This window comes from Desmodus rotundus, chromosome 8 (genome assembly GCF_022682495.2).
Source record: "Desmodus rotundus isolate HL8 chromosome 8, HLdesRot8A.1, whole genome shotgun sequence".
Classification (NCBI taxonomy): domain Eukaryota; kingdom Metazoa; phylum Chordata; class Mammalia; order Chiroptera; family Phyllostomidae; genus Desmodus; species Desmodus rotundus.
In genome coordinates, this window is record NC_071394.1 from 49461699 (window position 1) to 49489629 (window position 27931).

At 34.3% G+C, this 27931-nt stretch overlaps 1 protein-coding gene across 1 annotated transcript in view; it reads left to right on the forward strand.

Annotated features, from left to right (window-relative positions):
• SNTG1 (syntrophin gamma 1) overlaps nt 1-27931 on the forward strand; it is a 534413-nt gene that overhangs the window by 326920 nt on the left and 179562 nt on the right. The window contains exon 12 of the mRNA XM_024578290.3: nt 26185-26223. Within this exon, the coding sequence (XP_024434058.1) occupies nt 26185-26223 (39 nt within the window). The remainder of the gene's footprint in view (nt 1-26184; nt 26224-27931) is intronic.

Sequence of the window (27931 nt, forward strand, 5' to 3'; positions counted from 1 at the left end):
TAAAAAGCATACATTTATCACATTAGGCTTTGTCAGAATAATTATAAAATATAATTACATATATTAGAAAACAAATTATATTATTAATCAGTACAAATGCAAAGCAGCTTATAATATCATTTCAATTTCTAGGTTCATTAAAAATAACTATTTATAATAATATTACTAGAAAAGTTATCATAATTGTTGATTTTAAGCACACTGAACAAGGACTGACTTTGAATTGGAAAAAAATACCTGTTTTACACAGTGCCTTGGCAGGCATGGCTAGAAGCCTTCAATGCTACACAAAAATGAGAAGCAAAAAATTACATGAAAGATGAAACAAGAACTGCTGGTGCCCGAAGAGGAAGCGTGACTTGTCTAACCTTTAGGAGGTCAGATTGAGTACGATGGTGACTGAAGTCAAAGGGAGTCACAGGGAAGAGGTGATGTTCCAAGTGCCGGCTGACTCAGGGTCACAACATTAGCAGTGGTCCTGGGCAAGGAGCTGGTGTGTCCTGCTTGACTTGGCTGTGATCAAACAGGCAACAACTATGTCCTGTGTCTCTGTATTTTTCATTAGCACTGTCCATGGTGAACAAATACAAAGTGAATAAATGAGTCCATCAGCAAACAATAGTTCTTTGAAAAAAAGATGACTGAGAAAGCAAAATAAAAGGAGAGGAAATTTATTGAGCTACACTAAGCATTGCAGTATGAGCTTCTCATTATAGTATTACAATTCATTAAATAGTAATCATGAAGTTCTTACACACTTTAGAATCATCTATGCAGTATTGGAGTAGCTGTGAAGAGGAGGTGCTGGCAGCTCTGTTCACCACAGATGATTCCTGTAGATTGTTTGTTGTCTGGATGTAATTCTCGTTGTCCCTTATAAATCTCTACCTGTCATAGTGTCTGATAAACAGGTGTGTTTTAGAAATAAAGCTTCTTCATATAAATCACTGGATGACTTTCTAGTAGGTAAGAGTAGAAAATACAGCGTAGCAGAGGTTCAGGGATAAATCACCTGTAAGGAATGTATCTGATCGCCAATCAAGGTGGTACACTTGACCATGTGTGTATTGCACAACAACCATGATTCTCTTCAGAACATTTTAACTTGTGGTTTCCTGAAACTTTCTCATAAGAAGGGACCGTGAAGATCATCTTACCTCACCTCCCACCCAAATATCTCCAGAAGAAATATCTCCTGTGAAGTTTTCTACAGACAGCTTTGCTGGAAGCTTCTCAGTGTTAAGAAAACCTCTGCTTCTTCATGCAGCAACTGAACATTTGACAGTTACTATTAGGAAATTCTACTTATAATGAGCAAAACTTTCTCTTTCATAACTCTCATCCATTTGTACTTGTTCTGCCTTGGGAGACACACATACTTTTACTTCCTCCTTTATTTGGCAATTCCTCACATATATAATGGCAAGTATTTATGCCACAGTTTTTTTTAATAGTAATATTATTGGTTTCTTCCTGCTCCTTGGTGGAATGTAATCCTATGCTTTCTCATTCTGTTCACTGTCTCTGTATGTAGAAGCACTTTAGAATAAGAAGAGCGTTAATTATGTCTATGCTTTCATTACTGACATTACCATGAACTCATGTATCTTAAGGATTTATTATTTTCTTGGCATGCATTTATTGACTGTGTACTATCCACATATCAAAAGCACTTATCGATGTTATTTTTATGATGATGATTAATCAAAGTTCATGATTTCTCATTAATACATACTATTAACAGTAGTGAAAAAATACAAAATTTAAATATGTATTTTTATCTAAATACACTTATGAGTTAGAACTTCTGCTTCTTTCTTGGTCACACCAATTACAAAATACTAAATGTGAGGCAAGCAAGCCATGCTAAAACCATTAAGACCAAAGCTTGTTTTCTCAAATATTTAAAGATTCAGTTTCTCACTAGGTAACAAGGAGATTCAAGTAAGATGTTTCTGTAGCTGCAAAATACCATCACTTATAACTCCTGTTTTTGAGAAGTTTGGCTTGAAGTGGAAATGCAAATAAAATCTTGAGGATATTAGTAAATTAATAAAAATTATGAGAGTACTAAAGATATGCTTTCTTTTTTAATGTTTCTTAATGTGCATAGTGGCTTTCTTGCAGAATACATATAAAAATAAGACAGAAGAGTAACTTTTTTATGAAAACAGCTAAAACAGCATAACTTCAGCCAAATGATCAAAGTTGACCTCAACAGTTATAGCCATGTTGACAGTGAGTACCTTGATATGATGTAGTAAAAATACTACTTTACCACTGTGGTCTTCCTCCTACAAATTCATAACGTCTCTTATGTCATGAGAAAAGCAGCAAAACACTCCAACTGAGGACGATTCTGCAAAATACCTGACCAATAAGCCTCAAAATTAATGTCATGAAAAAAAGTCAGAGAAACTTCCAAAACCAAGAGTAGCTTAAGCAGACATGGTGACTAAATGAAATATGATATCCTGGATGAGATTCTGGAATTGAAACGTACATTACATAAAAGCTAAAGAAATCGTAAAACAGTTTGGATTTAGTTAATAATAATATATTTTCTATTGTTTCATTAATTAAAAAAAAATTTTCCATGGTCATAAGTTGTAAGATGCTAATAATACAGGAAAAAGCATGTGTGGTATATAGGAATCATTGTTTTTGGAATTTTGCTGTGAATCTAAGAGTTTTCTTTAAATAAAAAGTTAATTTAAATACATATAAGTGTATATATATGTATATATAATATAAATGTATGTATACATATATTTACATTAATACCAGATCTGAACATATTTCAAATGATTGTCAGCTCTTTGATTTATTGATATTTTTATTTATTCAATAAATATTTTTGAGGGCCTACAGTGTCAATTTGCTATGGGTTGGGACTATCATTTTGAGCAAAAAAGCATAACCTTTGGCCTCATGGAGCAAATAGTCTAGTGAGGAAGGGAGCCACTAATTAAACACACAAGTAAATGTAAAATTACAACTTTTATAGATAACATAAAGAACTGTTATGAGAGACTATATCTGTATATACTCAGAAATGTAAGGACAGTTTCCCAAAGTTGATATATGAACAATAAGTAAGATAGGTGAATCGGTCGTGGAAGACATTTTATGCAGTGGTAATAGTATGTACCTATACAAGAGAAAAATTAATAAACTTAAGCACAACAATGAATCTCATATGAAAATTATCAGTGATTGTTGGTAAAATAAAAATGTTTAGATAAAAATAGTGAGTATTTTATAAGTATTTTTAAGAACAGATATTAATTTAATGTATATTCTTCCTATGTTTGTGGTATAAGTACCCTTTCTCTTACAAAATAATCATTATAATATAAAGTCTGTTCTATTTTATATCCATCTTTAATGAAATAAGGTAATATTTATCCTATGATATATGCCAAACTATTGAAACTTCTGACGATCCAGGAAATACGCCTCCAAATTGTTGAATTAGAGTCTTACCAAATAGAGAGAATCTAGATATACTCCTAAAATATCTGGAAACTATAAAGTTATTAGTACCAGATCACTGAATCCTGGATTGAGTGGAAATGGAGATGTAACTTTAAAAAAAAGTTATTAAGAAGAGGTTGGATTTTAGAAAGTCAACAAGACCAACTCCTCAACTCAGGCTAATCTCATGTGACTCCAGGACATTTGTGATATTAATTAAATGGGTTACAAAACTATTCACACACATAAACACACACACTGGATATGATAGGAAGAACAAATATTATTGTAGATTAAGGTAAGAGAAAGCTCTAAGATCTGTGTGACTGAGTTGGAAATAGAGCAGCAAGTAGTTAAAGGTATTTGCGTATATGCTAGACCTGAAACTAGACAGAAGTGTAACTTCAAAACACTCCATTGCTTGAGGAGTCAAAGGGAATTCAGTCTGATGTTTTTGCAGAGGTATTTTTGCAATGTGGAAAAAGTGGTAGCATAGGTGTCATCGGACTCGGTATAAAGTCTTAGCTTCTTTATTTACTAATTATGGGACTTGGGCTTCATGTTTTTCTTTATAAACAGGCACTAAATTAACTTCAGTCACTGTGAGGATTAAAGAAAGAGAGTACTTTAAGTATTCTGGTACTGAAACATATGTTTTTTCTATCTCTCCAGTTGCATTCTTAATTAAATTATTTCATCGATAAACCATCAATAAAATGCTGTATTGATTTCTTTATTGTGAGGTTGCACATTTTTGTTTTAACAAATTGTCCTTTAAGATCTTGAAAGACAGTTGTTTGGGTAACGGAATGTTGATGAAACTCGACATAATGTGTTAAAATAAATGTCTAGTAGTGACTAGATCATTAAACAACTATGATTTTTAGCAAGCCAGGTATGTGCCCCTCAGTTCCACCACCTTTAAAAGAGACAGAGGAAGCAGGTAAGGTGCAAAGCTATTTTTCAGCTGGTATTTCATGAAGCTCACTTTTCCTATCATTCTTTACTACTACAATGGTAAAGTAATCTCCTCTAATATTCTAGATTCTTCCATACATATCCTATGTATTAATTTTCTTACAGGAATGAAATGTGTTACTTGAAAAGTATTACTTGTGTGTGCTAATAGATGATAGATAGATAATAGATAGATAGGTAGATACAGATATAGATAAATTAATGCTTCTATCCTTAAAGTTTCAGTGAAAATTAGTGTTATCTTAAATGAGAATGTATAATTGCATATATGAGATTCTCAAAATATATCATTCATATCTTACTGTGTGAAAGAAAATAGACTCTCTTCCCCAAACATGTGTATCAATAAAGAATGTTTTCAATGACAAATAAGAGAAGTCTTATAGACTAATGGAGTAAATATTTGGCTTTTGTTCTCAACTGACAGAAATTCTGGATAGTGGCATTTGCTGGCCTGCAGTGGTTCCATGAAGCCACCAAGGACCCATCTTTTATCTGTTCACATATTTGACCTCTACTACCCTTAGGGAATTGGCTTTTACCTTATGTTTGCCACCACATGGTCACGCAGGGTCTGTGACATTTCTGAACATCGCTTCAGTGTTAAGAACAAGGAAGAAAGGGAAAAGAAGTAGCATCACCTACATCTCCTTCCTTTCATCAAGCTAAGACAAAATTTCCTAAAAACCCTTTAGTGGACTAAGTAAAGCTCACTTCTCGTTCTTCTGAACTCAGTCCTGAGAAAATCCCAGCAGGAGGGGCCGAGGGCAATGAAGACGGTTAGTCTCTACCTTCTTTAACGTTTATAGTGGGATATGATCAACAAAAAAAGATTGTGAATATTTTTTGATTCAGTTAATATACAATATGTGCCACTTGCTTAATCTAAAGACATATTAATCATAAAGAAAATGCAAAGATAACCAACATTCTCTTTGATTTTTGTGGGATCATCACAGTCCTTCAGATTTTACACACACACACACAATCAGTTCTTTGAGTTTACCAAGCAGATGTTTCATTTATCTTCCTATGTTTTACTCGTTTATCCACAGAAGTGAAATAAATGGACAGACCTATATGTTTGACCCGAGGAGTTCAGAAATAGATGGCAAACACTTGCAAGCAGAACAAATGGAATATTTTTCCATAAACATGTTGGTTGTGAAAAGCTAAAGAAAAAAAAAAAAAACAACTTCTGTTACGTCTGCCACATTGAAAAGACTTGACAAATCTTGTAGGTGATTTGAAAGTCACGAAAAAATAAAACCTAACCGAAAAAAGATTTAGTGAAAATGAACTAGAGACTGTGATCCGAGATTGCAGAGCGTGGCTCTGACAGACACGGGTGTCATTCAAGCAGACTTTTCCCCTTTATAGCTGCTGACATTTCTGGGTCCTTACATGTACCTTTCAGTGCCAGCAGGTTGTTGTTTTCTGCACGTTTTCTCTCATACACGAAAATACGATTGTCAGACATGCCATGTCAACCAAAAATGAGTAGCAGAGAGTGAAAGCAAACAACGGCAGCCAGTAACTTAAGTCAAAATAAAAGCAAGGCAAAGTTGGGGAATTATATGCATATTTTTCACAATCATATGTTTGTGTTTTGTACAATTAGAGTCTATTTTGGCATTTTATGTCAGGAGGCATCTCAAGAAAATAACTAGCCTACTTGTCTCTTGGAAAACTACTCACTAAAAGTTAAAGTTTTAAAACAAAATTGATATTAGAAAAATAGTAGCTGACTTTTATTTGCATAATCTAAAATATCTGCCTTGATATTAACTGAATATTGCAATCATAATAAAGTTTTATGGGACACAATTTATATACCACTTGATTCAAATGGCCTTTACTTGCCTCCCTCATATTTCTTTCCTCATTAGGCCTCATTCTTTCTTCCTGGACAGAGCATTCCCAGTTTTTTTTGTTTTTTTTTTTACATTTTTCAGATTTTTTAATGAGATGAATTATGAGAATGACAATAGCTTTATACATTTCTTCTTTTTTTCTTTTTCTTTTTTAAATGTTGTTCAAGTACAGTTGTCTCTATTTCCCCCCCACACCCCACCCATCCCCATCTCCTACCCTCTATCCTACCCCCTTTGGCTTTGTCCATGTGTCCTTTACACATATTCCTTGACCACCCTTCCCCTTCTTCCTCCCATTATCCCCTCCTGCCTTCCCTCTGGTTACTGTCAGTTTGTTCTTAATTTCAATGTCTGAATGTTCAATCAGTCTCAAAGCTACAGGAACTGCGCAGGGGGCCTCACCCTGACGCATGCTCACCTTCTGCCACCCACATCCCTGAGGAATACCTTCAACATGTTTTTCATCACGTCCATAGTGGCAAGAGCTGATCGCACAAGCTGCTCCAGGAATAATGGGAACTCAACAGGAATGTGAAGTAACTAATCCCTCATTGGTAATATATTGTCCAGTGAGAAACTAGGGGCAAAAAGAAGCTAACTAACAAATTACTTGCCCTTCCTCAGTAGATCAACAGTTAAGAGTACAGTGATTGCATAAGACTCTGTAGGCATATCTCATTTGATTGAACTTAATAGTATTTTATTGACAAGCTGTGTTAACTTAGTGACTTAGGTGACTTGACTGAACAACCAACAGTCTTTTATTAAATCACTGTAACCAGCATAGTGACTTAGGTGACTTGACTGAATAACCAAAAATGTTTAATTGAAACACTGTGGCCAGCTCAGCGACATAGGCAAGTTACCACCTTACATTTGCTTTCTGCTCCCCCATCTGACTTCCCTTCACGTTGGTTTTACTCTTACTTCCTTGGGTTTGGATATCCTCCCTCAATAAAAATCTAACATGATTTTCCCTCAGGCTCTATTTCCAAGGAATCAAGACTAAGAATACACATTTTACCTCCAAATGTTCATTACAGAGTACTGAGCATTCCACAGGGGATACAGACTCACTGAGTAGCGGGCATACTAGGGAAGAGAAGGCGTAAATGACTTGTGCTAATTAGAGAGATGAAGTGCCATGAGGAAATTATGCAAGAAATAATTTTAAATTTGCAGTTACTTAATTAAATGTATTTTAGAACATCCTTATTCTGAAATGAAGTCTAAAAGCTAAGGACACATGACTAGGGGAAAGAGGCAGCTACAAACATCTCCTGAGTACTTATCTGAATTCTTATGCATGGATACTGTGCATTTCCCTAATTGGGAATCCTAACAATGTAGCAATAGCATATCTATTTTTTCATGTATGACTAGCACTTATAGATAAAAAATGTTCCTTCATTTCTTGAAGCCCACAGTGATTCTAGTGTTTCAGTACACCTACCACTCCAGCCAGTTTTCTGTTCCTGCTCACTTTTACCGCAGTGCCATATATTCCTGGCTGGAATGCTCATCCCAAAGTCTTAAAATTACTTGTTACATGTATGTTTACCATTAATACCAGATGATTATTGAGGATAAGAATACTGTATTTTTGGCATTCACTTGATGTGTGACAAAAAAGTCACTTTAGTGAATTTCGGTGTTGTTTAGTGAATTCACAGAAGGGTGAATGAGTCAGTTCTGAATGAGTAAATGTTGATGTTTGTGAAGGGTTGCAGCCCAGTTTCAGTTTTCAGGCTTCTAACACATGATAAGGTGTGTGTGTGTGTTATATGTGATATATGTTATCAATATGTTCATCTGAAAGATGATGACAGGTGCAATTGAACATTTATTGTACTAAGGAAAATAAGGTTTGAGAAAGCTCAGACATAACACCAAATCATCCTGATGTATTGATTTACTATTAATGGATGTGTTTTCAAAAGGAAGATGGTATGCTTTTAAAATTTTATCCACAGGCAGGGGGAATAACTAATGTATAAGGGCATCAAATTATATCATGGGGAAAATGAATGAAAAATATGAGCTGAAATATGGCCTCTCAAGGAAAAACAATTATTTTTCATTTACATGGTAAGGCAGAGTTTATCAGCAGTTTCAGAGTAGATTATTACTTTGGTGCGCCCCACGCTAATATTTGTCATCAGGTAGATTTATATCTACAGAATAAATCTCTCTCTACATTCTTGCATATCTGTTAAATAATATTGGCCACAAATCTCCAAGGGAATTGAATGATTGATCTTGATTCTGTAAGAATGATTTGTTTGTGTAAATCTTCAAAATCGATTTTCAGTAGAAAATATACCTTGTTAGCAGAATCCTGCAGCATCAAAACTTATTCAGGTATGAGGTTTAAAAAATTACCATCATTAATAAATCAACAAACAACAAGTGCTGGTGAGGTTGTGGAGAAAAGGGAACCCTAGAGCACTGTTGGTGGGAATGCAGACTGGTGCAGCCACTGTGGGAAACAGTATGGAATTTCCTCAAAAAACTAAAGATGGAACTGCCTTTTGATGCAGCAATCCCACTGCTGGGACTATACCCTAAGAATCCTGCATCACTAATTCAAAAGAATCTATGCACCCCAATGTTCATAGCAGCATTATTTACAACAGCTAAATGCTGGAAACAGCCTAAGTTCCCATTAGTAAATGAGTGCATCAAAAAACTATGGTACTTTACACAATGGAATACTATGCAGCAGAAATAAGGAGCTCCTGCCCTTCCTGAGAACATGGATGGAACTGGAGAGCATTGCACCAAGTGAGATAAGTCAGGTGGTAAAAGACAAATACCACATGATCTCACCTATAACTGGAACCTAATCAACAAAACAAACAAATGAGCAAAATAGAACCAGAGACTTGGAAATAAAGAACAAACTGACAGTAACCAGAGGGGAGCAGGGAGGGACAGACACAACAGGGGAAAGAAGAGGAAGGTGCAAGCCAAGAAACACCAACAAAGAACTCATGGTAATGGACAAAGGGGAGGATTGATTGTGGGAGTGGCTGGCCAGGGCAGGGAAGAGCGATGGAGAAAAGGTGGGACAACTGTAACTGAACAAAAATAAATTTAAAAAGATTAATACAATTAGGAAAATGTTTTTGAAATATAAGATTATCACTAGAATTTTAAACATTTACTTGGACAAAACAATCCCTAAAGACATTTAAAGCAGGATGAAAAAAGTTGGTTTTTTTTAGAGGACTATATGAACTTCCTGTTGCATTCCTATTTTTGTCTAAAGGGATAGTCAAAAGAAGGTATCACTGCTTTAGTTTCTGGATACAATTGAAGATGCTAAAATGGAATATGTAAAGTGAAGTGATTAATAGAATAAGAGCAATACTTAAAGCAAATAACTCTCTTTTAATACCAAATTTTATTTTTAATAAATTAACTTCAAAAAATCTTTAGTAGATTTAGTTATATCATCATCTTCATTGCATGCAAATTAATAGATAGGCAATAATTAAGCTTCCTTTAAGGGGTTTCTAACATCAACTTTCAATGAAATTTTTTTAAAGAAAAAGAGGGACACATATTTATCATTTCCCCCAGCATTTAGACAAGGTTAATATTTTTTCTAAATATACTGTTCATAATGTTTAAGCAGATGTTCATTCTTGATATTAGGTAAATTGTAGTGTAATAGAATTGTCATTATCCTTTTCTTGAGTAGACTACGAGGAATATCATTTGAAAAACATTTGGTATATAAGCATTTAATGACTTTATATTTGTTTCTCAAGTTTTTTAAGCAGTTTTAAATTTAACATTCAAAGTTTTAAGAAAAGTCTGTAATGACAAAACTACCAAATACAAACTAAATTTTTAATAAAATAAAATATAGTCTTGCATATAATAGAGATTTTAACTATTTGTTTCTTTAAATATAAGGCTTTATTGATACCAGAGATTCCTACAAGGAAACATCACTAATGTGATAGAATAAAATAAGAAAGCAGAGTAAAATGTGAAAATGTTTGATAAAATATATATATTTTTCTATTATTATTCAATATATATAATATGTGAATGACATACAGCAAGTACAATTTTCAGCAATAAATTGTAAGATCTTGAAAAATAAATTTTTTCTATTCCATTTTATCCAAAATATGAAGAGCGTCCCATGTTAGGTTTTCAACTGACTCTTTCCTTTAAGAAAATTATTCAAAATTTACTTCCTGGAAAAATATATCTTTATTACCTGATTTTTATTTAACTTTAGCATATTGTTTTCTATTAAATCTAGTACAAAACCTCATTTGCCTTTTAGAGTAATAGAATTGGTCAAAAGTATATTTTTAAATATGTTTTTATAATTTTTTAATGTTAGATACTTCCTAAATGTCAGAAAGTTATACAAAATATTGGAATGATAATGGTATATTTATTGCTTGTGTTTTTATTAGTGTATGGATTACATATGCATTAAAATATATTTTTTGTTTATATATACAAAATAAAATTACCATCTTCTTGTGTATATGGTATTATCCTTTGTTCAATTAACATTAATCATTAGCATTTTCCCATGATGGGAATTATATCCTAAGATTACCTCATTTTAGTGGACTAGTTGGCATTTTGGTATTTGTTTATATCATAATTGATGAACGAATCATTTCACATATAAATCATTTAAAATATATTATTAATATCAAAGTGTTCTATGAATATTTTGATATATAATCAGTGAAAAACTTACTGATTATATCTTAATATAAGTATCTGTAATAAGAATAAAAAATATGAACATTCTTCAGTCTTGTAAACCAAGATTGATGTCTTAACACAATTAGCTGAATCAAGTCTAGTGTGAGGCTTTTGTAAGGCTCTGTTTACTTCTATTTTCCTGCCCCAAAGATACAACATTCCAGGCCTTGGAGGTGAGAGCATGGCCTATCCCTGGAATCTTTTCTTAGATAACAATAAATTTTTCTTGCTTACATCTCAGCACAACAAGATTTCTAATACTTTTGTCCGCTTTTTCATAAGTTTTCAGATTACTGGTAATTTTTGTAGCCATTTGGCATGTTTGGTTCAGAATTCAGCAAATGTCTTGAGATGAAAACCCACATTGTATTTGAAACCCCCCAAGTTCAACTGTTGCTAATATTATCCTAGGAGAAAAGTAAATGTTCTGTATCTTTCTCTGTCTACATCTTCTTTGTGTGGTCAAATTGTACTTCTCAGTCCCTTCCCTATGCTTATTTAGTGACTACAAGTCCATACATATAAAATTTCATCTGAGGACATTTTGTGTTGCTTTTTGAGAGAGAGGAAGGGAGAGAGAAACATCAGTGGCTCGCCTACTGTGCATATCTGGACTGGGTTTGCACAAGCTCAGACCAGGGATCAAACCCACAACCTAGGTATGTGCCCTGACTGGGAATCGCACCCGCTACCTTTCCATTATGATAGGACTCTCCAACCAACTGAGCCACACTCACCAGGCTCAACTGACATCTTGGTGCTTTTCATCACTTTGGAATGTTAGCCCTGCACACCCTTGATACAGCAGGAGCTCTCAGACACCTTTAAACAAAATGCTTTTAGAAAGTTTATCTTTCTGCTCTAGTTTTTATCAATAAGAAGGAAGATGTACTTCTTCCTATCCTATTCCATTGAGAACCCAAACATATATATATTTTATTTCTCAAATATGTGTGTTAAATATGTACTGCACAGGTGGCAAACACAAGGCGCGCGGGCCGAATCTGGCCCTCCACCTTGTTTTATCCAGCCTGGCACCCTGTTTTTACCCACTGGCAGTGCTGAGCTCTTACTTAACTGTTAAGGAATAGTTACATTTCTACAGTCCTAAAATTACATTTGACCCTTTGACGGCAACCACGAGGCTTATGTGGCCCTTGGTGAAAATGAGTTTGACACCCCTGATGTACTGCATTAGGAGTTTTTCAATGTTCTTCTCTATTTAAGTTTAAAATGCAACATCTATAATCAAGTCAATAATAAACATTATAGATTCAATAATTCTTTTTATTTTTTTAAGATTTTTATTTATTTTTACAGAGAGGGGAATGGAGGGAGAAAGAGAGAGAGAGAAACATCAATGTGTGGTTGCCTCTCACATACCCCCCACTGGGGACCTGGCCCACAACCCAGCCATGTGCCCTGACTGGGAATCGAACCAGCAACCCTTTGGTTCATGGGCCAGCACTCTATCCACTGAGCCACACCAGCCAGGGCACAATAATTATTTTTCTATTAAAAGTCACTGGCACATTTAGTTTTGCTGTGGTGAAACACTGTTTTAAATACCATTAGTTATATTTAATTATTTATTCTTGACCCATAAATATATAAAAAGAGTCACACTAGAATAACATTATCATATATTTGAATTTGGAAGAAATTTGACATTCAGAAGTGGATCTATATATTACATATCAGGTTAATTGTTATGAATTGTATTCTTACTAGAGTGATTAAAAAATACTTAATTCTATTTCTGTATCTTCCTTTTTCAAACATAAGATTATTGATTTAGATACATATACTTAGTATTCAAACACCTTGAAATCTCTAAGTCAGTTTTAATCTAAATGTCTTGGATATTTATGACATGATTATTTTCTGTTAACTTCACATGTATCTGCCATTTCTGACAGTCATACCTTACATTCTATTTTCTACCATATCACCTTTGCTATAATTTTTAATGCTATTATTAAATAATACTGATAAAGACAATCCTTATATTCTTTTGTTAAATGGATTATACATTTTATTAAATCTTGGTATTGTTAAGTAGAAATGTTGATTTAACATGATTTAAAAAGGATTATTTTCTTATTTTACTTTTTATATTTTTAACATTCTTTTAAAAGCTTGGGATTACATTTAAAAATATTTTTGCATATACGAGGTCTGTCTGGAAGAAGTGCAGTCATTGTTAATATAATGAGAATGGTGTGCACAACTTCGACATAACTTGGCAGCCAAGGAGAATGGGACTGGAATGCAAATGTGTGAACAATGATGACTAGTCAGTATGGATGGTAGATGTACTGTGTGGCCATTGCATTCAAAATTACTGAGCAGGTAGAGCAACAAATCTGCATCAAATTTTGCATTAGGCTTAAACATTCCTGCATGGAAACTATTTGGATAATTCATAAGGCTGCAGCTATGGGCAACTGGTGATTAGCAGCTTCATCATAACAACTCACTCACTAATGCAGAGTATTTTGGCAAAACATCAAATTACCCAGGTGATTTGATACCCAGGTGATTACTCAGCCCCCCCTACAGCTCAGATTTGGCACCCTGAGACTTCTGTCTTTTCCCAAAACTAAAATCATCTTTGAAAAGGAAGAGATTTTGGACTGTTGATGAGATTCAGGAAAATACAACAGGGCAGATGATGGTGATTGAGAGAACTGTGTGAGGTCCCAAGGTGCCTTCTTTGAAGGGGACTGAGGTGTCATTGTCCTATGTACAATGTTTCTTGTACTTTGTATTTTCCTAAATAAATGTCTCTGTTTTTCATATTACGTGGCTGGATACCTTCTGAACAGACCTTGTATATATGACTTATAACATTATTTGTCTTCTTAATATAGCCATCCCATAGATATGTTTTCATAAACTATATCTGGCTTAAAATATGTTTTTGTGTTTAGTTCTATAATTGCAATTTAACATAAATGTCAAAAATTTATGAGGAGATACCCCAAAAAACCCAGAACATATTTATAAAAAAATATTTATTCTTAGATGTTTAAACTTCACATCTAAACTTAGATGTCTAAACTTCAATCACATTAAAAGTACTCTCCATTTGATGCAATACACTTACTGAAATGTTTTCTCCACTGCTCAAAACAGTTTTTGATCTCATCAATTTTGATGCCTTTTAGTGCATCTGCCATTCTTTGTTTCACCTCTTCTACGTCAGCAAAACGTTTTCCTTTAGGGACGTTTTCCATCTGGGAAAACATTAAAAAGTTGCTCAGTGCAAGATCAGGTGAGTAGGGAAGGTGGGACCTGGGGATCATGTCATTTTTGGTTGGAAACTGCTGAACACACAGCATGGTATGGGCAGGTGCACCCATAACTCACCAATATGAAATGGGCAAATGTGTTGAAAATTCACAACAAATTCACTGAAGCTGAATGCAGCCTCTCACAACAACTCCAACTGGAGCGCTACAACAGATAGGTTCCTAAAACACTCACCTAGTGGGAGAAGCCTGTGCTACAAGGGTCCTGCCCTCCAGAAGATACATTCATTTTGGGGGGTCTTCCCTTGTATATATTGAAATTTGTCATGAAAATTAAATTTCAACAAAATCTGATAAAAATAGAATGCTGCCATATTGTAGTCTAACAAAATATGCCAGATTTTAGTACAAACTACTCCCATTTTTCCAAAATATACATTATTAAAGATATTCATTATTTTTGTATTTCTATTAATTTTCCTCATGCAAAATCATTGACAACATAAAACATGGTGTTCTTTCAATAAATTACAGAGTCTCAAAGTACACTAATAAGGAGTATTAAATTGTATTCTAGGTAAGAAGAATTAAAATAGCTGAGATAGTTACAGATTTTCAAGTTAGAAATGAGAGCCTCACTCTAAGCTCGGGTAATGATCTCAGAGCATCAACAGCAGCAGAAGGAGCAATTAGCCTTATTTTCATTCAGAGCTAGGATTCTCAACATGTCTGAGAAGTTCAGAGCAGAATGCAAGGGGTATCACAAGGTGGTAACCGTGGTTGACAGTGCTTGTTAAGTAGTGTGGGCACACTGCTAGCCTGAGGATAAAGTAGAATATGCAATATAAGCAAAACTTGAAACGTTATATTTAATCATTTACCCTTTTTAAGAACATGCCACATTTTTTGGACTATAAGACACACACCCCCAAATTTGGGAGGAAAATGGGGGTACGTCTTATAGTCTGAATGTAGCTTACATTTACATTGGTGAAATATTATGTCATTTATGTTATTAAATATTTTGCCACATTTTTTGCTTCAAAATTTTTTTTCTATTTCCCTCCTCTAAAACCTAGGTGTGTCTTATGGTCCAAAAAATACAATATATACTTATAGAAATATGTCCCTTTACCTCCAATGTCTGTTTTTGCCACACAATAAACTGGATAACCATATTGAAAAATCCCTTCTAAAATTGAATGGATATAAGGCAATGCCAAAAGTCAGGAAAAGCAGATGATAGGAAATTTTACTGAGAATGTTACCTTTAATAATTTATTGGATAAGTCTTGTGCTCAGGTTTCATAAGAATTTTTTAACAGCCCTGGCTGCTGTAGCTCAGTGGATTGAGAATGGGCCTGCAAACCAAAGCATAGCCAGTTTGATTCCCAGTCAGGGCACATGCCTGGGTTGCAGGCCATGTCCCCACTAGGGGGTGCATTAGAGGTAACCACACATTGATGTTTCACTCCCCCTCTTTCTCCCTCCCTTCCTGTCTTTCTAAAAATAAATAAATAAAATCATTTAAAAAATGATTTGTATTAAAATTCTTTTAATACAAATCTATTTAAATCTCACTGCATTCATTCTACCATTTCTATTGTATTGAAATCTCAAACTTGGTGATTCTTAGTATTTCGGCCACTTCTAAATTTGAATTCAATCTTTTTGGGTAAATACCTAGCTTGTAGTTCTCCTTTTTTTCCCACCCCCTTCTTTCCACATAAATAATATATTATTTTGGTATTGGTCCTTGTAAACTCTTCTGCAGAGATCTTTCCATGTGGTCTTAATGTTCCCCTTTGTTCCTGATGCACTTGTTGCTGTTGTGTGTGGTCCCACCAATATCTCCAGCATACATCTCATGAAGCTTCTTCTTGTCTGTCTTCCCGCACTCCTGGTTATTTTATCACCAGCCTTGTGGGCATGAGAAATCTTGGATTATCTCCGTCAGACTGAAACACATCCTTTAGATAATGTAATGCTACATCATTTAGATAATGTGTGTGTGTATATATATATAATTCAACCCAGAAACTGTTCTTCCTGTGAGATAAGAACTTACTTCTAAATCATTACTTTTCCTTCCAACTCTTTTATGTATGGTATAAATTATAGGTTTGGAAGCCATCAGAATTACTATAATCATTCAAACTCAAAAATATAGATTCTTTTTCTTGAAAAGTGCCTTGTTTTCCAGACTAAGTTAGAACTCAAATATAAGACTTTGGCTTTTGTTCTGAGATATTCTGTCTTTTCACTTGTTTAACAAATACTATTTGAGTACCTAGTGAGGACTAGGGAATCTTATATATGCAAGAGGTAATGTATTTAATGAAACAGAAATAGGTGACCTCATAAAGTTAATTTCTAATGGAAGAATATAGATACAGAAATAAATAACTTAATTTATTAATTAAATAGTATTAGATAATGCTAAATGATATGAAAGGAAAAATCAGAGAAAGACCATTTATAAAAGAATACCATTTTTATATCATTGTTTTACTACCTCAAAGCTTATGAAATTATGAAGAAACATCAACTTAACTTTATTTTCTTTTTTATACCATGGTAACTTAAAAGGACTTCATCTATTTTAAGGAAAACTTTTGTTCAGGTAACTATTTTCTAATTTTTTATTTAAAATTATTAAAGATATATTCAGATAATATGAATATGATTAACTAGGAAATATTTCTAGATCTGTCCACAATATAAAATCATAGTATGCTGCAAAGTTCCAATTGTGTGTGCATATATTTATGATATAAATTTGAAAAAAATAATTTACCTGAGGTATTGTGATTTTCTACTTGGAAGAAATTGTCCAATATAATTTTAGAAAGATAAAATTAGAGCACTATATATCATTTTCTTGAACAAATCTGGAGGATTGTATTTAAGCAAATGAAATGACATAATTTTGATTTACAAAATAATTTTTAATGAATGACACTTTAATAAATACTACACAATCAGTATCATTTATTTAACTTTTGATTATAAGTTTTATGTCATTCAGAGAATAAAAATTACATACTGAGAGAACTAATAGAAGTTAGACTTTTCATTCTTTTTTAAAATTTTTATTGTCATTCAATTACAGTTGTATCCATTTTCTCCCCATCCTTCCACACCACCCCAGCCAAACCCACCTCGGTCCCCACCTCCACCCTCCCCCTTGATTTTGTCCATGTGTCCTTTATAGTAGCTCCTGTAAACCCTTCTCCCCACTATCCCCTCCCCACTCCCCTCTGGCTATTGTTAGATTGTTCTTAACTTCAATGTCTCCAGTTATATTTTGTTTGCCTTTTTCTTTTGTTGATTATGTTCCAGTTAAAAGTGAGATTGTATGGTATTTGTCCCTTACCGCCTGGCTTATTTCACTTAGCATAATACATTCCAGTTCCATCCATGCTATAGCAAAGGGTATAAGCTCCTTCTTTCTCTCTGCTGCATAGAATTCCACTGTATAAATGTACCATAGATTTTTGATCCACTCATTTGCTGATGGGCACTTTGGTTGCTCCCAGTACTTGGCTACTCAGAGAGATCCAAATTAAAACCACAATGAGGTACCATCTCACACTGGTCAAAGTGGCCAACATAAACAAATCAACAAACAAATGTTGGAGAGGATGCGGAGAAAAGGGAACCCTAGTACATTGTTGCTGGGAATGCAGACTGGTGCAGCCACTGTAGAAAACAATATGGAATTTCCTCAGAAAACTAAAAATGGAACTGCCCTTTGACCCAGCAATTCCGATGCTGGGATTATACCCTAAGAACCCTGAAACACCAATCCAAAAGAACCTATGCACCCCAATGTTCATAGCAGCACAATTTACAATAGACTTTTCATTCTTAAAATGTCTACAGTTTTTCAGGCCTCAAATATAATTCTAAGAATGACCCACTGAATTGGGCATCACCTTACCAGAATTTAAAACATAATTGATATTTGATGTTGAAATATTTAAATTTCTTATCATACTTACATGAAACTTATGTTCTCAAGTAAAATAAAAATAATCATTATGTAGATTTTGTTTCTTTTGCATAGGTCACACTATCCTAAACATAGATACTGTCTTCCAAAACTTATACAAGTTGTTAAACCAACTTATATGTTTGTAATTAACTTGGTATCAAAAACTCTTGTAGATGCAAAGCCATCTTGCATGGAATATATCATTCTTTGTCTCAGTTTTTCAGCTTTTTTATCTATAGTCATCCTTTCTGAAGAAAGACACTCATAACATATTTTACTCCTTAACATACTTTACTCCTTAATGGAAGAAGGACAAATCAACTCTGCTTCTTGTGACATAGATTTAATTTTTCTTTTTTCCAGAAGTCTCTATAGAATGACAGTATTTATAAATCCTTTGAAATGCAAGAAAACTTGAACACTTTTTTTTTGCTGAGTTCACATAAGATTTATCAAATTTTACAGTTCTATAATTTAAAATAATTTAAAATTTCTAGACTTCTGGCCAAGATGGAGGCATAGGATACACTGTGCCTCCATGCACAACCAAAAGAAGGACAACAACAAATATGAAAACAAAAAACAACCAGAACTTCCAGAAAATTGAACTGTATGGAAGTCCACCAACCGAGGAGTTAAATAAACATTCACCCAGATTGGTAGAAGGGGCATAGGCAGGCAGCCGGGGTGGAGAGGACTCATGGTGAGGCAGCAGCTGGTGGAAGGGGCGGTCCCACATTTCCATGTAGATAAACTGGGAGGAACAACTGGGCAGCAGGACAGACCAAACAACCCAGGGATCCAGTGCGGGGAAATAAAGCCTCAAAACCTCTGACTGAAAAAAATCTGTGGTGGTTGAGGCAGTGGGAGAAACTCCCAGCCCCACAAGAGAGTTTGTTGGAGAGACCCACAGGGTCCTAGAACATACAAAAACCCACCCACCCTGGAATCAGCACCAGAAAGGCCCAATTTGCATGTGGGTGGTGGGGGAAGTGACTGAAAGCTAGCACAGATCACAGCAAGTGGCATTGTTCCCTCTTGGACCCCTCCCCCCATATACAGAGCCACAACACAGCAAAGTGGGTTGCCCCAACCTAGCAACTACCTACAGCTCTGCCCCTTACTACATAACAGCATGCCAAGACAAAAAAAAAAAGTCCAATGAAAGAACAGATCAAAGCTCCAGAAAAAATATAACTAAGAGATGAAGAGGTAGCCAACTTATCAGATGCAGAGTTCAAAACACTGGTAATCAGGATGCTCACAGAATTGGTCAAGTATGGTCACAAAATAGAGGGAAAAGTGAAATAAAGGAAAATGTACAAGTAACCAACAGTGATGGGAAGGAAATAGACTCAAATCAACAGTTTGGAGCAGATGGAAGAAAGAAACATTCAACCAGAGCAGAATGAAGAAACAAGAATTCAAAAAATAAGGATAGGCTTAGGAACCTCTGGAACAACTTTAAATGTTCCAATGTCCAAATCATAGGGGTGACAGAAGGAAAAGACGAAGAGCAAATAATTGAAAACTTATTTGAAAAAAAATGAAGGTGAACTTTCCCAATCTGGCAAAGGAAATAGACTTCCAGGAAGTCTGGAAGCTAAGAGAGTGTCAAAGAAGTTGGAACAAAGGAAGACCAGACCAAGGCACATCATAATTACATTACTCAAGATTAAAGATAAAGAGGGAATCTTAAAAGCAGCTATAGAAAAGGAGAGAGTTACCTACAAAGGAGTTCCCATTAGACGATCAGCTGATTTCTCCAAAGAAACCTTGCAGGCCGCAAGGGGTTGGAAAGAAGTATTCAAAGTCATGAAAGGCAAGGACCTACATTCAAGATGACTCTATCTAGCAAAGCTATCATTTAGAATGGAAGGGCGGATAAATGCTTCCCAGATAAGGTCAAGTTAAAAGAGTTCATCATCACGAAGCCCTTATTACAGGAAATGTTAAAAGGACTTATCTAAGTAGTAGAAGGTCAAAAATACAAACAGTAATATGACAAAAAACTCACAAATATCAACAAATGAACCTACAAAAACAAACTAAGCAAACAACAGGAAGAGGATCACAGAAATGGAGATCACATGGAGGGTTATAAGCAGGGAGGGATGGCATGGCTGTGTGGAAAGGTACAGGGAATAAGAAGCATAAATGGTATGTCCAAAATAGGGGGAGGTTAAGAACAGTATGGAGAAAGTGAAGAATTTATATATATAACCAATGAACATGAACTAAGCAGGGGGAGGGGCGGTGCAAGGTAGAAGGGAATAAAAGGGGGGAAATGGGACAACTATAATAGCATAATCAATAAAATATGTTTTAAAAAGATTGAAAAAATAAAATATTTCTGTCTTTGAAATAAATGTCTTTAAAGTAACAGAAGATATTCTAATTCTATACTCATCCTTAAGGTAGGATAACTACGTAAATTATTTGCATCTCTTCTGCCTTGGATATTTCCCACCTTCTTTCCTTCCTTCCTTCCTTTCTTCCTTCTCATCATTTGTTATGAGTATGGACTGAAGTACACTTTCTGTTTTCTGTGAGGGATTTCTGAAAAATTGCACAATGTAAATTATATGCTCTTATACTGTCAGTGGGTTTTAATTGTATCCCACATTCTCAGCTTGAATCAACACTAGATTAAAAATATTCAGCAAGTTTTAGCAACTTACAATTCAAAATTGATTCATAATGTAAGGAAACATGGATTGTTTCTGTTATAACAGATTTATATTTTAGTGCATCATTATCGGGGAGCTTTAACGCAGCCCCCCCCCCCCCCCCCCCCCCGTCCGCCAGGGATGAAGAATAAGACTACCAAGACATAATCTGCTTGGGGAGGAAAGGTGGCCAATCTCTCAAAGGAGAAGGGCCTTGATCCTTTCCCTCCATGGGCTTTTATTAGGTTCATTTGCATAGGAATGCAGATAAAGCTCATCAATCATTGTCAGCCAGTAAGGGTTAAACAATACAGGATTTACAGAGAACTTTGAGGGTTTATTCTGAGTTACAGCCAGTCAGCTAGAGGGCCATAAAACTTTAGGCACCAGACTCATCTCAGGTCTGGACCCTTATCTTTTAAGCTGAGGGTACAGATTAAGTAGGTTTCACAGGAATGTACTATTTTCCTTAGGCCTGATTCCCCAGGGAATCCGCCCCTCCCAGGACAGGACTGCACTGCCCTCTGTATTGCTTCAGGCTTAAGTCAGGGAAGGGAAGTAAAGCAGCCAAGAGATTAGGAGACTTCTTGTAGACAGAATGAGGACTCATGCTATTTCAAAGCCGAGGGGCGAGGGTCCATCACCCCCTTTTTCCACAGCCCCCTGAGTCCTTCCCTGTGGGCCTCTTCCGTGACCAGAACCTGTCTTAGGTTGATCCTCCCTTGAGGATTCTTACCCATCATTGGCTAACTGGTCAATCTCAGGGCCAAGCAGGGTGAAGTGGGCAGAGGTGGCACTTCTGCCAGGGAGATAAGCTTTGTCTCCTTAGTGGCTTTTGGTCCCAACTCTGACTCAGCCTTAACCATGGGGGGTTACAGCCTCTGAAACCAGGCAGGGTGGTTCCCAACAAATCATCCCATTTGAGTGCAGAATATATGATATGTTCTTCAACTTTTGAACATTTATTATGTGTAAATGTGTTACAAAGGCTTTCTGGGCACTGAAGAAACGATTTGCTAAAGAACAAGGAGACAGGATCTATCCTCTAAGAGTTGGCAAAAAAGGCCCTGAAAATGTCAGAAGGCACAAATTAAATTAAATAATAAACTAAAGAGACAATATAGCTATGTAGTCTCCATGGTTGTGTCATTGTGGTTTTAGGTAACAGCAACTATGAGGGAGAACCCAAACCAAAACAGAATTTATTCATAAAAATTGTGTATTTATTCTTACATGTTTCAACTTCAGTCACCTTCAAATACTCTCCATTTGATGCAAAACACCTGTCGAGACATTTTTCCACTGCTTAAAACAGTTTTTGAACTCATTGATTTTGATGTCTTTTAGTGCTTCTACCGTTTGTTTGTTTGTTGTTTGTTTGTTTCACCTCTTCCGCATTGGCAAAACATTTCCCTTCCAGGACTGCTTTCATCTGGGGAAACAAAAAAAACAAGTCCCTAAGGGCAAAATTGAGTGAATAGGAAGGGTGCGACTCAGGGATCATGCTGTTTTGGGTTAAAAATTGTTGAACACTCAGCATTGTGTGGGAAGGTGGGCTCTTAAATCCTTCATCATCAAACAGGCAAACATGTTGTAAGAGTCTTAAAAATAAATTTCACTGAAGCTGAGTGCAGCCTCTCACAACACCACCAGCTGGTACACTGATACAGATCAGTTCCTAAAACAACACTCACCTAGCAGGAGAAGCCTATATTACAATGGGCCCACCCTCCAGAAGATAATTCCGGTTTTGTGGGGTTCCCATCATATTTACCTTTTGCCCCCTCTCAGGAGAAAACACATGACTCTTTTATTCAAGGAGACTGAACAACTGTGGACCTCAAAGCTATATTTTAAATGTAGTCTGGAAAGAAACTTAAGATAATGTCATTAGTGTGCATATGGAAGAAGAAAATACTCATTGGTGACCTGGAATCTGCTTCAGCTGTATAGCTGTACAATGGTGTGATCTGTCTTCAGGTAAAGCAGTACACTGTCATGTTGTTGCCACCGACATGATGGCAACAAAGACAGCCACCGACTTCGATGAGTAGTGGATCCATCCACTGGTTATGTCTGTATCAACCCCCGAGGACCCAGGGTGCTTGGAACAAGAACTATCCTGAGTCTCTGCAGCCTGGAACCAATGTTTGTGAAAGAGGGTTTCATATTCACAGACATAGTCTCAGGGACATAACTGTGGAATTGAAAAGCTCTACGTGTCTGCTACGTGAGGCACTGTAGCTGGTGCCTTGGAAATAACATAATGTCTGCTTCTGAGGTTTAGGAGAAGTATCTTTCAAGAAATTAGCTGGAGATGAATATATAATGCATGGTTTTATCTTTCTATTTTGGACTAAAAGTCTTAACATGAATTTTCTTTATGTGGGTGTATTTTACTCTGTAATGGTTTATATCAGTCCTCTTCTTATAGAACGTGTTAGGCAATCCCAGTCTAAATCATGTTCTGTTTCTCTTACAGCTTTAGGGGTGATAGCTTCAGTAATCGCGTTCTATAAACAGCTGGTATGATGTGGACAGAAGTTATGTCCTTTCATCTCTACAAGGCTTCAAGTTCAGACACTGACTTTGTTATAGATTATTTTTCAACTTCTGATAACACAAATGATTGATTCTTATAACATAAAATTAGCATTGGCTTCTAATAAGATTAACATTAAATGTCTTTTGGGCAAATTTTAATTTTTCTTATTTGAAGAGCAATCTAAAAGTGATACAGATAATTCAGAATTTCCATTATTTAGAAATTACATTATTGTCAAAATTGGGCAATATGGAAAACTTTGTTCTATAATTGAGTTTCATTACCAAAAATACAGGAGTGAGAAAAAGTAGGTTTATGGTGGTACACTTGGAAAATAATGTAATTTTTAATACATAATATAAAAATAAACTGTTTCATGTACTCACAACTATAAACCTATTTTTGCCTACCCTGAATATTATTTAGAGTTTAATATTTTCCTACATATAAGTTAAACATTACCTTAATCATATGACATAAAGATTTATTTTAAAGAATAAATCTATATTATTAATGTTTTTGATATTTTTATCTTATTAAGCTATTTTATTCATAGTATGTGTTATTATTACATCATAAGTAATTTTAAGAAAATGACTTCTGGTATTTTCTATAGAGAGTTCATTTAAAATTTAGATTTCCTAAAATATTTACAATTGGAAGAATGTTAATTCTTCAGGAGCTGGCTTATTATCATTGTTTTGTTTTATTTTTATTGTATTTGTTGCATGTTAGGAAAACTACCTAAAACTAATTTCTAAAGCTCATTGCATGATTGTCCAAACATTTTTAATATTATTTTTAAAAAGATTTTATTCTAATTGTTTGAACCAAATACTATGTCATTCTAACTGTCTCATCATTAATATTTTCTTCATTTACCTTTCCTTATGTTCTTTTTTTTGTCCATCTATGTTGCTCCTACATTTTTGGCTATTTTGAGAAATGGTGGGAAATATAGCCTATATTTTATTTATAATAGAAGTAATAGTATACAATACATTTATTGAAAGGACAAAGATAGTAAGATTAATATGTTACTAATTTGATTTATGAGTGGAGTCAGGTTATACTTAGGAAAACTCTAACAAAAACAATAGAAAATACAAAATGACATATTTGCACAGATAAATAAAACTGTTCATCTAGTAAATACTCTAATGGGGAATTAAATTGGACCAGTACTGGAGAAAGCATGTCAATGCCACAAAAACTATTGAGGGGGGTTACTAAAACAAGATTTCTGTGATTCACATGTATTTCCCTTCAACCCCTACTTTCTACGATGCCGTGCTTATCTGTGTAGCTGATTTTTAGCTTTCCAAAATAGATTATTCAAACTGTTTTTTTTTTCAGTGTGAAAATGAAAAGCTATAAAGCTAGACAGTGTACACTTAAAGACAAGGGTCCACATAAAATGTTTTCATACATTTATAAAATTGAATTTGTATAACAAATAATATGATCTGGCAAAAAGCATAATTCCACATAGTATTCAATAAGGGCTTTTTAATTGATTAATAAAAGATATTTAGGGATCTGATCTTTCTGTTTATGTCTCCAAACTATCTTCATTTTAGCTGATGGCACCAGTAGTTTTAGAGATTTTCTTAGCTGCTTCTCTATCAGAGAAAAACTATTTTGAAGGGATTATTACAATGTAAGAGAGGCATGTTTTTGTATACAGCCTTCCTGAAATCATATAAATCTTCTCAAATTTAATTTTCTTTTATGTTTAAAAGAGAAATATCTTGCCAGTTAGTCTGACCTTATCGGTGAGCCATTTGATGATTCTCCAACTTTGTCTGCCATATCCATTAATTTCCTGTGACTTCATTAAATTCAGTAAGACAAGGAAACTAAAATTTTAAAAGGAAAGAATACAATATTTCAATAAAACAATTTATAAACAAAAATAGGCTTCATTAGGCTGATGTAAGATTATGCCATACAGAGTTAACATTATTTGTTTCTCTAGAAAAACAATGAAAAATTATATTTGGTTTTAATTAGTAAAATTCTGAACAATGACTTTGCACAGTATAAGGACATTTGTCTAAATTTCATATTCATTTTATTTATTTTTAAGAGTTTTTTGTGTAACAACAAACAAATGTTTTTTCTTTGAGGATTTATATTAAATTCTTATTAAAAAGTTACTCATTAAATTGTCTGAAAATGAATGTTATACTTCATTTGGGATCCTTACTGAAAATATTTTGACATATACACTTTAATGTTTGAATATTCTATTTCCTCTGTTCTCTTGAGAGTTAACACAAATTGATAAAAATATGATTTCAAAGTAAAAAATAAGCTGTAGAACATTACTCTCTATGTTCTTGGTAGATAATTATATAACAACAAAGCCTCCTTTTTCTTTTTGATATGAGTCACTGCACAGATGATCTGCTTGCTTCTCCTGAAGTGGTATCATGACATTCACTAGAAAAGTTTACATATGAAACTTGAAATAATTTTGGTAGTAAAAATTATTTTTCTTTCATAATTCCTGTCTTATATGCAATGATTTTACTATGTCAATATATGTTTACTAACAAAAATTGTCTCTCATAAAATTTGGGAAATTTTGTGTCACCTTATCTTTGTTGTTCTTACTTTTATTATTTATTTATCATTGCAGATTAAAAAAATCAACAGAAATTTCCCTGTAAACCAGCAGGTAAGATTGAGAAATACTTGGAAAGTCAAATTATATATTTATTTCATTTTATTTATTATTGAAGAAAATCTTGATTGAATTTAATTTGTATGTGGAAATAATTGATATTATCACTAGCTATTTTCAGGAAAATACAGAGCTGATTAGATTTCATTCATATTTTGTGATATATCTGTTCATCTAATCACATTAAAAGCAGTTTTAAAAAACTTTTATCTAAATAAAGTAAATACTTTTTTCCACAAATTATATTTATTTATATACAATGTTGTATATAAACACATGACATAGAGCAATTTATATGGCACAGTTTTACTGTATTATCTTTTAGAAGAACATACATAAGTAATCTAAAAGTTAAAAGGGATTTAAAAAATTTGCTGACTATATTTGAAATGAGTATAAATGCATAGAATAAAAATAATGTCTGATTAATCAAGCAACGAATTTAGTTGACTTATAAGACTAATAATTGATTGTAGAATAAAATAATTATAGAAAAAATAACTGGTTCTCCTTACAACTTTTTTTGCCAAAATTAACTTTTGTGTTTCTTACATAAACATACTAAAATTATTAATTTGATTTTTAAAAGTAAGTGAAAGCTCAGTGTTTGACTCATGTTCTGGTATATCAAGTTTGTGTGATGGTGGAACCGCAATTGAAAGGCGTAAACTTACTCTTGACAACAACCTCAATTTTCAACCAAGGACCATAATTGAAATATCTTAGATATCTACTTATAAATGGCACACAAATCTGAGGTTAATTTTGTTGGTAAAAATTTAAAAATAATGTATTAGCTTATAAAAACTAGGTTACTTTTCTTACCTATGTCTCAGTTCCCCCACCTGTCAGTAGAAACACAACTATCTTCCACACTTATTCTTGAGGACTAAGTGACAACACATGTAAAGTTCTCTATTTGCCATTATTATTATTAATGTGTTGTTTTTAAACTTTTCCCTTGGAATACAAAATGTATGTTCTTGTATAAATTATATCACTAGTTATACCACCAACCCTGACTAGCCTGCCAAGCTGTGTGTGACTGAAATATTGAGAACAGCTTTGAAGAATGCATTGTGTCTACAATTTTCTGAACTATGTATTTCCAGCCCTAGGTGTCCCCTGCTTCTTAAGTTCAGGTCATCATGCCTGAGCCAATTCGATGTGCTGGATAGATGCAAAGGTTGGAGAGACATGTGGGTCTTGCCACATTCTGTGGCAAGCTGTATTTGCAACGGAGGCCCTTGTTGAAAATGCTAAGACCGGAGTTCTAGACCAGAGCTGCTGTCTCAGTATCTCTGTGATGGCCAAGGAAATTCTCTTCATAGCTCCCATCCCATCCCAGCTGATTCCAATACTGATGGTGCACAGGTGACATCTTAGAAAAAGCAGTTTAATAATTTCATAGGACTGAAGTAGAGGGAAAATTTGTTAATAGAAGTCATTTAAATAGAAAGATGCATCAGCTGTGGGGGAAGGTTGTACTGTACATCAGTAAACATGGTTGTTTTATTGTTAGATATATAAAAACACAGATCTACTTATTTGGGGAATTCTTGCCAAAAATACAAGTAATAAACATTTTTGGAGAATGACTCTAATATCTGTGTTATCACCCTTCCTTGCCCTTTTAAACTCAGCATGTGAAGAATTAATAATTAGTATAATTTATAATGCTGTGTTTCACAACCCTGATAAC